At 41.2% G+C, this 14,588-nt stretch overlaps 1 protein-coding gene across 1 annotated transcript in view; it reads right to left on the bottom strand.

Annotated features, from left to right (window-relative positions):
• Nucleotides 1–14,588, bottom strand: part of KLHL3 (kelch like family member 3) — a 158,389-nt gene that overhangs the window by 11,211 nt on the left and 132,590 nt on the right. Inside the window, exons 9-11 of the mRNA XM_049786046.1 lie at nt 3,281–3,398; nt 2,512–2,709; nt 816–917 (exon numbers count right to left, since the gene is read on the bottom strand). Of these exons, the coding sequence (XP_049642003.1) occupies nt 816–917; nt 2,512–2,709; nt 3,281–3,398 (418 nt within the window). The remainder of the gene's footprint in view (nt 1–815; nt 918–2,511; nt 2,710–3,280; nt 3,399–14,588) is intronic.

Raw genomic sequence — 14,588 nt, 5'->3', positions numbered from 1 at the left:
GCTACAAATGAAATACTATGCAGCTGTTAGGAAAAATGAATTCATAAACTTTGCTTGTACATGCATGGACATAGATTATTATGCTAAGTGAACTGAGTCATGTGTGGGGCATAAGGAAAGTAAAAGACAGTGTAAGCATGATATCCAGAAACAATAGAAAGGAGAATTAGGAGGACTTAAATGTGGTATAAAGCTTGCCACAAAAAGTGGAGAGTGCAGTTAGAGTAGAGAAGGATCTACTATAAAAGTGGCAGTTGGAACTGATCACTTTGAACAAAACCTGGGTGTTTAAAGGGGATAAAGTGACGTGCATGGCACCCCTTTATTAACAGTAGTACAAACCAGTGTCAAAAAAAGAAAAGGAGAGAGAGAGAGAGAGAAAGAGAGAGAGAGAGAGAAGTAAAATGTCTGTCCCATAAGTAGGCAGGGGAGGGTGAATGGGAGGGCAGAAGGGACATCAGGGAGGGTAAGAGGGGAACATTGGTGACAGGAAATGTGCACTGTTGAAGGTTGTTAGATTGTATGACTATAATTGTATGACAATTATGAACAACTTTATTATTAAACTATATTAAACTATTATTATTATTAAGCTATTATTAAACAACCTTGTAACCAGTGTTTAAATTTAAAAAATGAAGCTCCACCTCCTTGACTGAAACCACGCCTCACCAACAAAGGCCACACCCACCCAAAAAGGCCAAACCTCCCAGACAGAAGTCCCACCTCCCTGCCATTCCACTGTCCCCAGCAGCTAAGGATCCTTATGTCTGATTCAGAAACTGGATGGCTTTCAGGGTCCCATGTCTTCTTACCCTCTACCACACCAACACCCACACTGCTCCGCCTTGTGTTCATTGGGGCCACGAAGAACCACTCATTGGTCTTATAGCTGTAGGCTTCCACAGATGCTAGGCCTAAAAGACAAGAGACTCATGATGTTTGTTCCACAGGTCTCAACTGGCAATGCTGAGACACAGAGGGGTTAAGTGCAGATATGGGGAAAGGTCAGTAGTTAGGAATGTGCATGAATCCCTCTGTTTCACCACATGGTCATGGGCTGTGTCTACCTAAGGGCACCACAGTTGCAGAGGTTGGGCTCTTGAAGAGATGGATACTTATAAGTATCCCACAAATGTAAACAGTAACGCTCAGAGAATAAAGTCCTCAGACCACAGCACACCTGTTCTCACCCCCTTTCCCTCCTCTTCCTCATCCCTAAATGCTGGGAAGCTGTCAACTTGCCAGACATGCTGGAAGAGCCCTGATCATGATACCCAAACATAAGTCTGATGGGATTCCTGAGAAGTCTTTGCTTTGCTAATATGAGTCACCCTTCTTGCTTGCTGTCACCTGAGACACAAATGTGTCTACTGGAACTGTAATCAGTTATCTTGTGATCAGGAGGATAAAGCCAGGAGACTCCTAAAAAAAAGTGTTCCTTAATTCTTGATCAACTAGACCAAGTCAACTTATCAACTTATGGACTTTTTGTTTCATAACTGAATCAGTCTCTCTTTTATTTAAAGCATGGTTTCTGTTATTCCTAAAAACTCAATGTCTTGTTGGCTACCTATTTGTTCCCCTTAGTCCCATGTTCAGCTAACTAGTGGCAGCCTGTTGAAGTGGGGAGTAAAATCTTCAGAATTCGAGGAATGAGGTAGAGAAGAAGCTTGGAAAGGTCAGCAACTTGTAAAAATACAAATGAAAATTCTGGTTTAAAAAAAAAAAAAAACATTGTCGGGGCCAGAGAGATAGCATGAAGGTAGAGTGTTTGCCTTTCATGCAGAAGGTCACTGGTTAGATTCCCGGCATCCCATATGGTCTCCTGAGCCTGCCAGGAGTGATTTCCGAGCCTGGAATCAGGAGTAACCCCTGAGTGCTGCTGGGTGTGACACAAAACCAAAAACAAAAACAAAAAAACATTGTTTCTGACATTTCTGAGAGCCAAATAATATGATTCCTATTTAGCAGTCACTGCCTATGGATTTTACCTAAAGCTTTAGGGAGAGTTGAGCACATCCAAGTCCATGTTTACTACATGTCTGGTTTCAGCCTGGCACTAAGTTACAACCAGGGGTGAGGGGGCTCATTGGCAGGGCATGGCCTTCCAAAGGCAGGAAGAATAATGGGCAAAGCCATGAGCCTAAACCAGGTTTCTTCCTTTGACTGAAACTCATCTCCCTTATCATTCAGCCAATGATGCAAGCTGTAATCCTAGGACACACCCTGCAGCTAAGTCCTCTCCCTGGCTCTGAGTCTCCTTTATATGAGTTGCTAAACACTGGAAAGGAGTAAGAGGCCTCTTTGAAGATTGAGATCCTTCCTAGAGACTTAGAAACAATCCCATGTGCGCTAGGGCACACTGGGCATCCACACTAGGTTAGGAAGAATGAGTATGTCCTTGGGATGAAGGGATAGACTGTTGATCCAAGAATACATAGAAGGAGTCAGGGCTGCATGAGCACCAGGTACCAGGCTTCGAGAGGGTAGACTCCACCCCGGACCTACCAATTCTGCCATCATAGCCACCCACTGCATATAGAAGGTCGTTGAGCACTGCAACCCCCAGAGTGCTCCGGCGTTCCCGCATGCTGGCGATAGACGTCCACTGGTCCTTCACGCTGTCGTACACATCCACGGTGCCCACTCGCAGGGAACCATTAAACCCGCCCACGGCATATACGTGGCCTGCCATGAAGACCACACCTGTGCACAGAGAATTGAAGAAAAATGAAAGAAAATGAAAGGAAAGGGCACTGCCCTATGCAACTAAGTGACAAGATGGGACACAGGGCAGGATGGTTGACTCCCCACTGAAAGAAATCTCCACCTTCAGCTGCATGGCAATCACTGAGATTCACAGGGTTTCTTTCTGTATATGCATCTCTTGTTTTCTTTTCTCTTAATTGTTGCTAGGCCACAACTAGCAGTGCTCAGAGCTTACTCCTTGCTTTGCCCTCAGGAATCACTCCTATCAGTGCTCAGGAGACTATATGGGTTGCCAGGGATTGAACCCAGGTTGCCACATGCAAAGCAACTACCCTACAAGTTATCTTAGCTCACAGGCCTCATTTTGTTTGATTTAAGCAAATATCTGGACCTGTTTAAAGTCCTGGAGAACTTAAATACTGAGCTCAGATGGGAGAGGTGGGGGGTGGTGAGGAAAGGAAGGGAAGAGGTGCTACAAAGGTGCTGGAGGAGACTGGAGAAGCAGGTAGCTCCATGCTGTGCAAGAACAAGCAGTAGAGTGGCTGCTCTAGGAGGTGGTGCTGCTCACCTGCTCTGCATCTCCTGGAGGGAAGCTCAGCAATCTGGTTCCATCGTTCCTCCTCAAAATCATAGCATTCCACACTGCGGATTGCCTTGGGTGACTGGCCTCCGACCACAATCATGACCTCCAGAAAGACAAGTGTACATTAGCCAGATGTCCCCACCATCCAGATTCCTGAGTGACCCATCTGTGGAACTTCTAATTGCTTATTGTCACCCATAAGACATGAATTGACAGAAGGTGCCAGTTTATAGAGCCAGACAATGAACTGGCTTCTCCAAATCACCCACCAGTAGGAACACTCAAGTCTCGGGATCATCTTCCCACAAAAACACAAACATAGGGGCTTGCTTCCCAATTGGCCTTGCTCACAGTTTTGTGGGGACAGGATATTTTCTGTCATCTGTGTCCTCAAGAACGTGGGATGGAGACAGTGGGGATAGAGGGGTTTGGCAGAAGGAAAGGTTGGGAGCTAAATTTTTATATCCCAAAACACTTAAAACTTTTAGAGAATAGAGTACAGAAGAATTTAGATGCACTCTTAAAAGAGAAGGACTTCCCAAATATTGTTGAAAATACAGGATGTACGGGTGCACTGAAACACAAATGCACCAGAATATATGGGAGAATTTTCTGGAAAATAATGTCATCGATTCTACTTGCGCATGTCAAGTCAGAGCTAGCGTTGCCAGGCTGTGTATGTGTGCTATTACTCATTGTCACTGCAACTCTGTCAGGTAGATATTTTACCCCATGCTGAAAGAAAAGCTCCCAGAACAGAGGTGGACTGGCCAAGGTCACCTACTGAGACAGGCAGAACAGAAACTGTAGGCAAGGCTATCTGATGCAGAGCTGACAGCAGCCCCATGCCTGTCTGCCACTCCAGCTAACTGGCCTACCCACAGCCATGGTTTCAGAAGTGTATCATGAAATTAATATATTTTGAGATAGAAAGTGCCCACATCCATATAACTTTCATGACAGAACACTATCATTGTTTAATTTCACTATAAAGTATTGCTGTGCCTAATTTACACATCAAACTTTATCAAAGGTATGAGGAAGATATCAAAGGATGAGGAAAAAATTCATAGTGCTTATAGGGTTCAGTGTGCTCTACATTTTTAGGTCCCTTCCTGGGACCAGGTGCTGCTATAAGAATAGTAGTGGTACTCTCTTCACATCCCCAAAATTCACTATGGTAGAAAGAAGTGAGCATCAGAGTCTATGTGTTTCCGCAACAGTACATGCCCCAAGTGTTGAGCATCCTCTACGTATGGCAACAGACAACCTCTGCTCAATACAAATCACTTGTGCCCCCAAATTCTAGATTCAGGCTCACCCACTAGCAATGTGAGAAGGTGCTGGTGTCAGTCAGCCCAGGCTGTGTACAGCCAAATGCAGGTGACCAATGAGCAAAAGTTCAAAATTCAGTTTTGACTCCAAGAAGATCTCCAAGGAGCCCAAGACACATAGTCCAGGCTTGAGGCAGCAACTGCAGCTGGTCATGCTTGTTATTTCGAGTGAGAATTCTGCATGGAATGTTCCCTTCAGTTCTCAGCTCTGGGTCAACAGCAGCCCTTTCCAGAGAAGAGGAGGAGCCTACATATGTTCCACCTGTGACTGCTTAGATTAGCAGCCATGAACAATCCCAGAACAATGCTAAAGCACAGCCTCTTGGAAAATTGTCCAATCTTCCTGAGCAGGCTCAAGGTCTTGTATGGCCTTCAAAGGTATTCATAAGACTTGCCTTGTCCTTCTGGTGTTTTGAGTTGGGGAAGCTAAACAGAAGGCCAATTGCAGCCAGAATTTTCCCTGAAACATGTTTTTTGAGGATGAATGGGAGTAAAACCTATTTTAGGGTTTCATCATTGGTCTCCACACCTTCAAACCTGCCATTCTAGCTCCTTGACACATTTTGCCATCTCTAATCTCACATTCTGCTCTACTGCCTGCTTGCTTCTCTTTCTGCTCTGGGTTGACATGCTGCTTCCTCCAGGAAAACACTTAACGCCCAAATCTGAGGTGAGCTCAGGCCCTTCTCTGAGGTCACACAAGCCCTGTGATCTGCCATCAAGGCTGCCCTATACTGGCTTTAGCCATCTGGGGAACTGGCTTCCCTCTTGGACAGGGAGTCATGCTGAGGCAGAAGCTCACCAGCCTCATCAATGAGGTGATGCAGGGGCCTCCAGAGGCCAGGGAACCATGAGGACTCAAGTATTTATCTGTAGTAACAAATGAATAAGAAAAACATCACATAGCAAAGAATGGAACAGAAAAGATTCATAGTTCATGAAAAGAAGTACATGGGCCAGAATATCATTTCTGTAGTGAAGACACACTGAAACACCAGATTAACATTTGAGGAACACTGAAGAATAGTAAGAGAGAGAGAGAGGGAGAGAGAGAGAGAGGGAGAGAGAGAGAGAGAGAGAGAGCCTCTCCTATCTTTTATTCAATCATGAAAAGAAACACTGCTGATTTTTCATCAAGCTTTGAGGATCCCACTGGAAATTTTTAAAGGCAAAGCTTTCAGGGAAGGTCACCATGCCCCAGAAACTGTTTTCTGCCAGGGATAGAGAGGTACAGTCATAATGAAAAAAATTCAATGCTCATCTCTGACAATTTTCAGAGCAACACAGAAACAATATAAAAATGATGCCCAAAAAATGTCATGTCAAGTAAAACCCAAGTAAAAACACAGAAATAATCCAGGACAAGGTTTTTAAAATAAATTTGCCTTTGAGATAAAACCGCTGGTTAGAATTGGCATTTAATATGCAAAATCTGTTCAATGATCTGAAGGACCACCCATTTCTAAAAATGTGAAGGATGCGTAAGGGCGACTTCCTGCTCCTTCCATGGGAATCCAGTTCCTGTGACTCATCTTACAAGGAGTTGGCCAGCCAGAAGCAGCATGGACCTTGCCATGTGATGTTGGAGAGCAATACAAATGATGTTGTATTTTGAATAATAATGGGTGATGTTTTCCATCAATACCCAATCTTAGCAACCAATTAGACAAAAATGAGTATTCCCCAAACTACACACATTAAATCTCTGAAATTATAGGGTTGAGCTATTTAAGCAGACCACAGACTGTCAGGGCACAAAGACACATGATCTGTTCTCTCCCAGAGCCCTCATTTGAGATTTTCAGAAAAATCTCAGGTCCAAGGAATTCAGTAGGTATATTTCTTTTCACCCCAATGCTCCTCAAATACCAATTTACCAAATACTTTGATGCATTTAACAGAAATCACGTAAGTCCAAAAGCATATCCTGTAATTGTGGTATTTAATGTGTCCTTCATAGTAACCCTCGATAAAAACTACATATATGGCTCATGATAAAACTCTCATCTGAGAATGACAATAAGAAAACTTGTTCCAGGTTAACAAGGACAAATAGAGGCTAGATATAAATAATTTGTGCTAGACCAGACATGATTTCATTATCACTCAAGCACTGCTAAGTCCTTAAGTCTCGTTGGGGACATCAATGTCCTGGCTCAAGTATGCTGCCATTGTTTGAAGGCTGTGAGTACTGGTAAGGGAGAGTTCTGGTTGACAAAATACAGGTGACCCAGATTTAATGGTACTTTGGGAGAGGGGAGTGACTCCTCATAAAAGCCCACTGGTTTTAGAAAATTATATAGCCACTGGCTGTAGAGAGACCATGACACTGCCTAGTTCCACAGGAAAGACATGATGCACCCAGCTGACAAGACAAATTTCAGATATAGATCCCACCACCTCTTTCACATGGACAATGCTCGCCTTGCATGAAGGTACACTAGCACCATACTGAGGTACAGCCACTGAAAAGGCAGAAGTAGGTGAACAGAGCTGAGACCTTAATCCTCACATATCAGTCATTTGACTCTCCCCTATGGTGACAGGAACAACCTGGGGCCACACACACATTTTTCATCAGGCAAAATGAGAATCCTGTCCAAACTTTCTTCCATGGCCGGTGAGCCGGGCAGGAGGCAGGCCCAGCCAGTCGGTCCCTCGGGCCAGGGCAGGAAGCCAGAGTTTCTCTTACCCTGGTGCGTGGGGCCGCAGGGCTAACACCAACAATTCATCCGAAGGAGCATATCCAGGTCCAGTGAGGCAGAAGACGTGTCCCAGCGGGCTCCTGAGTAACAGGTGCTCCAGGCAAGGATGGACAGCCAAGATGCAGAGGCAGTGGGGGTGGGAGCCTCTGTGTGAGAGCAAGACCCAGCGGCCAAAGGAGTAGGAAAACTGGCCCTGTCACCCAGCAGATGTCACCCAGTGAGCTATGGCAGGTTCTGAACCCCACTTTTTATCCCTTCTATTAGGATGGTGCTCACAAAATGAGCCAGGAAACTCATAGGACAGATGCACATAGCATCATTCTTGGTAACTAGCACACACAAAATGTCAGCTTCAATTATTAGATTAGCACCAGCATGACTGTGAAAAACAGTTGCTAACTTGGTGTACATCAAAGTCAATCAATGTTAACATGTCTGTACCAGGTTAACTAAACAATAATAAATTTTTCATTAACAACAATCAAAACATGTTTCTGAAAAAGAAACTACCAATAAATGGTAGAAAAGACCACGGGTGATCTGTGAGTGGGGGAGATGAACATCACAGATTCTAGGCTGAGGAGAAAGATTTTCTGGGGCCCAGGGTGCTTGTCAGTGTTTGACCCTGGGCCAGAGGCCAGCTCAGCTGCTCACCTACCCAAAGCCACCATTTCCAACCCTGACTGACAGCAGGACAACTAGACTGGTTGGAAGACACTCCTTTCCAGCCCAAGTGGCATTTTGGTGTCATTTTTAAAGAGCTGACTAGAGATATTGACAGGACTGTACTAGAGATATTGACAGGACTGTACCACTGTGGGAAGTGACATGCTCAGTACATCTCCAAAGGCATCTTTCTGGTACCTCATTTCTTAGCTGCCATCTGTAGCACAGGGTGCCTTCCCACCCCATAGAAGGACTGAGTGAGGCTGAGAGATAGACTCGGGTGTCCATGACAACACATCCTCAGAGAAAGTTCTGAGTAAGGAATGTGGGGGAGCCAGACTGATGCTATTAGTGGTTCCTGTGAGAATAGGTCACTGTGATCCAAACAGCTCAGGAGAACAACACCTGTGGCTTTCACCAGGTGGAGCCCTATCTGTTTCCAAGAAGGAGCTCAGCTAGCAGACAGACTTGCTGCTGAGGCTGCTGCCAACACTGCAAACCTGACTCACCATGTGGCTTCTGGACTGAATTCATAAAAGCCCAATCTAGGCTTCCTAGGACTGGTCTTGAAAAGATCCTAATTATTTTCTAACATTCCTCTTCCACCATTAATTTAGCCAACTTATTTCTATCCTGCATTCTCTGAGGGACCTATTTGCATTAACCCTTCCCCCGCCCCCAGAAGGCTGGAAACCAAGTCTCCTTACACCCTATATGCAGCTTAAACACTTTTGTGAGTATTGGAGGCACCCGTATGGAACAGTTAAGAAAACAGGTGTAGGGCTCATGGACAGAGCAGTTGCCTTGCATGTGTGAAACCATAGTTTTCAGCCCCACTGCTTTGGAGGGGAGCTATAGGATGTGGGATCAATCATCTTGGGCTTAAATCTCAGTGTAGCTATTTCAGGCTCTACTTTCAAGATGTATAACAAATCCATTCATATTCCTCCACTCAATACATGGTAAGTCATCACCCATCCCTTGCAAGTGGGATAGACACTTGTTCCAAACAAACAGGAGACTAACAAAAGTGATGAATCATCACTACTGAATGAAAGTTTCAACCTAGAGTCAACCCAACAAACTTATTAATTTATTCTCAGTTAAAAGAAATTAAAACATTCCCACTAACCAAACCAATTCTCAATGAACTACTCAAAGATCAATTACATAAATCAAATACCCACTTGTAACAATAATAAACCTATACAACATTATGATCAACAGCCCTTTCTGTCAATAGTTTCCTTAAATATCAATAGACTAACCTCTCCCATCAAAAGGCACAGAGTGGCAGGTTGGATCAGGAAACAAAATCCAGTTGTCTGCTGCCTGCAGGAAGCACACTTAAAAGTTTAGGATAGACACAGTCTAAGAGTAAAAGGATGAAAACAATTATGTCAACCACTGGAAAACAAACAAAAAAGGCTCATATTTACATTAGACCAAATTGAATTCATCCCCAAGAAAGTACTGAGAGACAAAAATGGACATGACTTATTGATCAGGGGAACAATAAACCAAGAAGCACTATGATCAACATTTATGCACCAAATGTAGAGCCAGAAAAATATGTAAGACTTTTGCTCACAAACCTGGAGAAACATATGAATGAAATGTGATAGTAGTAGGAGAATTCAACACATCATTATCACCACCAGACAGATGTACTACAAAGAACACTGGCAAAGACATGAGAGCCCTAAATGAGAAATTAGAAAAACTAGGACTAATTGATCTATACAGAGCCTGTATAGATCTCTGTTGGCAGGGATGTGGTAAGAATGGAACTCTGCTCCACTGCAGGTGGGAATGGTTCCTGATCCAACCCATAAGGAAAACAGTATGGAGGGTTCTCACTCAACTCAAAATTGAGCTGCCACAGGACCCAGAAATTCCTCTTCGGTATATCTATCCCCAGGACAGAAAAAACATTCATCTAAAAGGAAGTATGCATACCACTATTTATTGCAGCACTCAGTACAATAGCTAAGACTTGGAATCAACCTCGATGTCCAACAATAGAAGAATGGATCATGAAGATGTACATACATACAATTGAATACTACATAGCTGTAATGAATGATGAATTCAGGTAATTTTCAGCAGCATGGATGGAACAGAAGATATGTTAAGTGAAGTAAGCCGAAGAATGTCAAATATAGAATTATATCACTTACATGTGGTATTTAGAATAGCTGCACAAAGAAACACATGGTCTAAATAGTAGTTATCTTGAATACTGTTGGCTCCAGAGTATAGTAAAGAGAAGGAAACAAACTTATTGGAAAAGGAGAAACAATAAAGCTTATATTATTTTATACTTCAAAGATACCTGCATCAATGGATACAGCTGTTTAGATTTAGTAGGTATTCAATTAACTGCTCTTTATAGAAGTTCATAATAATGTTAAAATGCTTTTATGCACATAAACAGGTGCAGAATGTGTTTGGAAGCCATGGACTTCCTCTACAGTGTTCACTATAAGAATAATTTAGTGTCTTAATTTGCATGTGTGTAATAACTCTGTAATCTTTTTATTCATAGTGGTCCTTGGAGATACAGGTTGGTTGCCCTAGTTTCGCATTATAGTGCTTTATAATATTAGACCAAATACAATGCTCATTATGATGTCTTGACAAATATTCTAATTTATTAATTTCCCATTTGACTATGCCTGCTAATATGATCTAATGTTTATTTAAATAACACTGGAATAGGCCACTGTATAACATAGACTCTTGCTATAGTGCTCATTCACTGAATATGTTTTTGCAATTTATTTCTAATTCAAGCTAGTTTGTTATTATATAATAACACCCATATTTTCCATTTGCCTTCAGGAAAGAAACCTGGATGCTCAGATCTGTTATATGATACTTCATGGTGTAGATTCCTTTTATAGTGCTCAATACTATATTACTTGGTATTATAGACTTGAAAATTATGATTGTTTTCAGTATGCTCTATGCACAACCTAATCCAGGAAGACTTTCTTCAGTAAAGTTTACCCTCACCAATGATGATTTGCCTAGAAATTAGAAAACCTTTCCATTTGACTTGCCAGCTTTATATTTTTAAGCACTCTGATCTGTTCTACCAAGGTCAGTTTTTCAACTGCAACCTATGAATCGATCTTCATTGTCTGTGTATGTGTGTGTGTGTGTGTGTGTGTGTGTGTCTGAGTATGTGTGTGAGGTAGACATCTCCATGTCTGTTTAATGTCTGTCTGTATTGTACATAATATCTGTCTATGTTGTATATAGTCCTTCCCCATTTTATATAAAACCCTTCCTTTTACCCTTCCCTTGTTTACCACTTTACAATTCCTTTTTTATCCTTTCACTATCTTACCCCTGATCTATTATTTCTCCCTATTTAACCTTTTTGCCCTCAGTTATTAACTCCTCAGGGAAACATTCCCACCCCAACCCACTGCCAGCTGGCTCCCAAAGTTAAAGAACAGCCTCCCAGCCCACCTTGCTTTGGCCCTGGAAGAAACTGCTCCCTCTGCTCCTGCTGATTTGCTCTCAGAGGTCCCTTTTCTCCCATCTCGTATATATTTCTTTTCTATATTTCTTTAGTTGTATTTACTTAATAGGTATAATTCTTATTATGTATCATCTTATATAAATGTATTTTCCCCATCCCTTTTGTGAATTTGTTTAGTAGAAAATTCAGAAACCTTTAAGAGCCACTTGGACTCCTTTCCAAAGAATTTAAAATCCTAGGGGCTGCAACCAGAGAGAAAAATAAACCTGGGAGCTTCAAAACCACCTTCACATTTAAAATAAATATAACACTGCATATATTGCTTCTTATCTTAATGCTATATACAGGATCGTGCAATTAGCTGTCAATTTGAAGAAAAAAAGAACCTTTTCACTTAACAATGTAAAACATATATTTGTGCAAATTAATAGCCAATTAAAATATATTTAAGTGATACCACTCCCTGCACCCCTGCTATCAGCCCTGCTGTCAGACACGAGGCAAAACTTCAAAAGAGCCACCTGTGGCTCTGGAGCCACAGGTTGCCAACCCCTGTTCTTGTAGATAAGTTTTTCTTGGTGTCTGCATTCATGTTAGAGCCAGGTTATAGGGATAGTTTAGCTTGTTATCCCCCCCATATGTACCAGTATGGTATTGTTTCTTTTTGCATAGGCACATTAAAGTGGGGAAATCTTACTTATAGAAAGAAGTTCTTATCTAATATGGATAGAAACTCCTAAATTTTATATTGTAGAGGTGCCTTTCACTTTGAACATTTGTCACAGTGTCTCCCTGAACCTAGGATCTCATCTTTGGAATTGGCATGCTTTTCTACACCAGCACCAGGAATAGAACTTCTACTAGGGAAGGACATAATGCTGTCCTTGCACCAATTTGCTCAAGGGTGGGTTCATATGATGTCCTGATGAGTTGGAAACAGCAACAATTTGCTTTCAGAGCACATGTTCCTGCCTTACCATCTAATCGTGAGATGAAACAGAAGACACTCCATGACACCCTGAATTTGACATAGGATCTATGCAAAAACCAAGATCTCTAATTACAAAAGCCTGATTGTGGCAACCATGCTTGAGGAAAACTTTTACTGGGACCATGAAGAAAGACCTTGGGTTTAGACAATTTAGTATGCCCAGAGTTTGTAGTTGGTATTATGGCAGAATGCTTCATGGGTTAGGGACATACTGTTTTTAGGCCAAAGGTTTTATTTACCTCAACTTTTACTGAAAATATGCAAAAAAAAAAAAACCTGCCACCTCCTTTTCTTTATCTTTTAAATAGGGGCTCCTGCCTTGTTCATAGAACATTGGGATATAAATTACTTTGTTTACTTCTGATTTCTGCATTTTTTATAAAACTAATAAGGGGAAAAAAGAAAAAGTAAAGAATGGTGACCACAGGTCAAGTGGTCTCAGGTACATTGGTAACGATAAAAAGGGACAGAATTAAATATCCAAGCCAAAGTCAACAACAATGGAATCAAGAGACCCAAACTTTAACAATATAAACTTAAAATGGGCCTGTTCTACTGGCAAGTCAGGGGCATAGGTGGTTATATAGGATGCACTCTGGGAACATTGGTGGATGGAGTTCAACACTGGTGTTTGGAATGGCCCTGATTCACTGTCTGATCATCACATGTCTGCTGTCCAACTATAAAGGACTTTGAAATCACATGCTTTATTTAAAATAAAATTAAAAAATATCTTGAGGCCACTGGCAGAGCACTTGCTCTGCAGTGTAAGGTCCTGAGTTCAACCTCAGGCACCACAAATAAGAATAATCTTAAAGAATATAAATATTACCTAATGACCAAAATGTCATTTTGAACTTTGCATTCCTAGAGGTAGGTATACACAGGAGAAAAACTTTGTGATCTTAGATTAAGCAAAGAGTTGTTAGACAGAACACAAAATACATAAACCACATTAGAAAGCAATAAAAGGTAAAGCTTCTATTCTTCCAAAGATACTGTTAAGAAAATGAAAATACAAAGCATAGAATGGAAAATATTTGCACAATATGTATTTCATTACAGACAAATATCCATAGTATATAATAAATTACTACACTTTAGTAAGAAAAAAATCCAAATTTTAACCAAGATAAAATATCTGAAGACACTTTATCAAAGAATAAATACAAGTGACAATAAGCACATAAAATGCTCAACATCCTTAGTCATTAGATAAATGAGACATCAAAATCATAGTAAGATACCAACAAATACTTATTTTTATAAAAATAATAATACAAGTAGTAGAAAGCCTGTATTAACTTGACTCATACACTGCTGGTGGGGAATGTAGGTACAACCATCTTGGAAAATGATTTGGTTTTTATTTTTTTTTTTTTTGGTTAGTGGGCCTTCCAAGTTATACTCAGGAAACTTACAAGCTGCTTATAGGTCTAGAGGGCTCAATGCTTAGTTCTGGTGGTGCTTAGGGGACCTTATGTTACTGGCTATCAAACCCAGGACTTCCATATACAAGGACTATTTCTATTTGAGCTATTTCCCCACCCTCTTCGGGGTTTCCCAAAAATAGGGCATCCAAAGTCCATAAAATGGTAACTAGATCAACAAATCTATACAATGGAATAATTATTACTAATAAAAATGACCTCCTAATACAAGCATAAATATGGATTAATCTCAAAAGCATTAGACTAAAAGAAAGAAGACATGAATTCATGTATCAAACATTCCAGAAAAGACAAAATGACATGAACAAAAATAAGATTAACAGTTGCAAGGTGATGGAAGTAAGGAAAAGAGCTTGACTACAAAGATAATTTTCTAAAATAATAGGTTTATTATGACTGTGATTATATTTACATGGCTATATGCATCTGTCAGAATCTGTCAACTTCATCTCTAAAGAGAGTGAGAGTCATTGTTACAACTCAGTATACCTGAAGTGAGTAGAAAACAATTGGGTCATAGCTAATTCAGGGTGAGGGGTATGTCTGTGGGATGTGGGGCAGAAGGTAAATGGGAAATCTCTATACTTACTAATTTTGCTATAAACCTAAAACTGCTCTAAGCATATAAAGCTTTCATCTTAAAAGGACAGCAA

Source organism: Suncus etruscus, chromosome 14, assembly GCF_024139225.1.
Source record: "Suncus etruscus isolate mSunEtr1 chromosome 14, mSunEtr1.pri.cur, whole genome shotgun sequence".
NCBI classification, from domain to species: domain Eukaryota; kingdom Metazoa; phylum Chordata; class Mammalia; order Eulipotyphla; family Soricidae; genus Suncus; species Suncus etruscus.
This window is presented reverse-complemented; position numbering and strand designations above follow the sequence as displayed.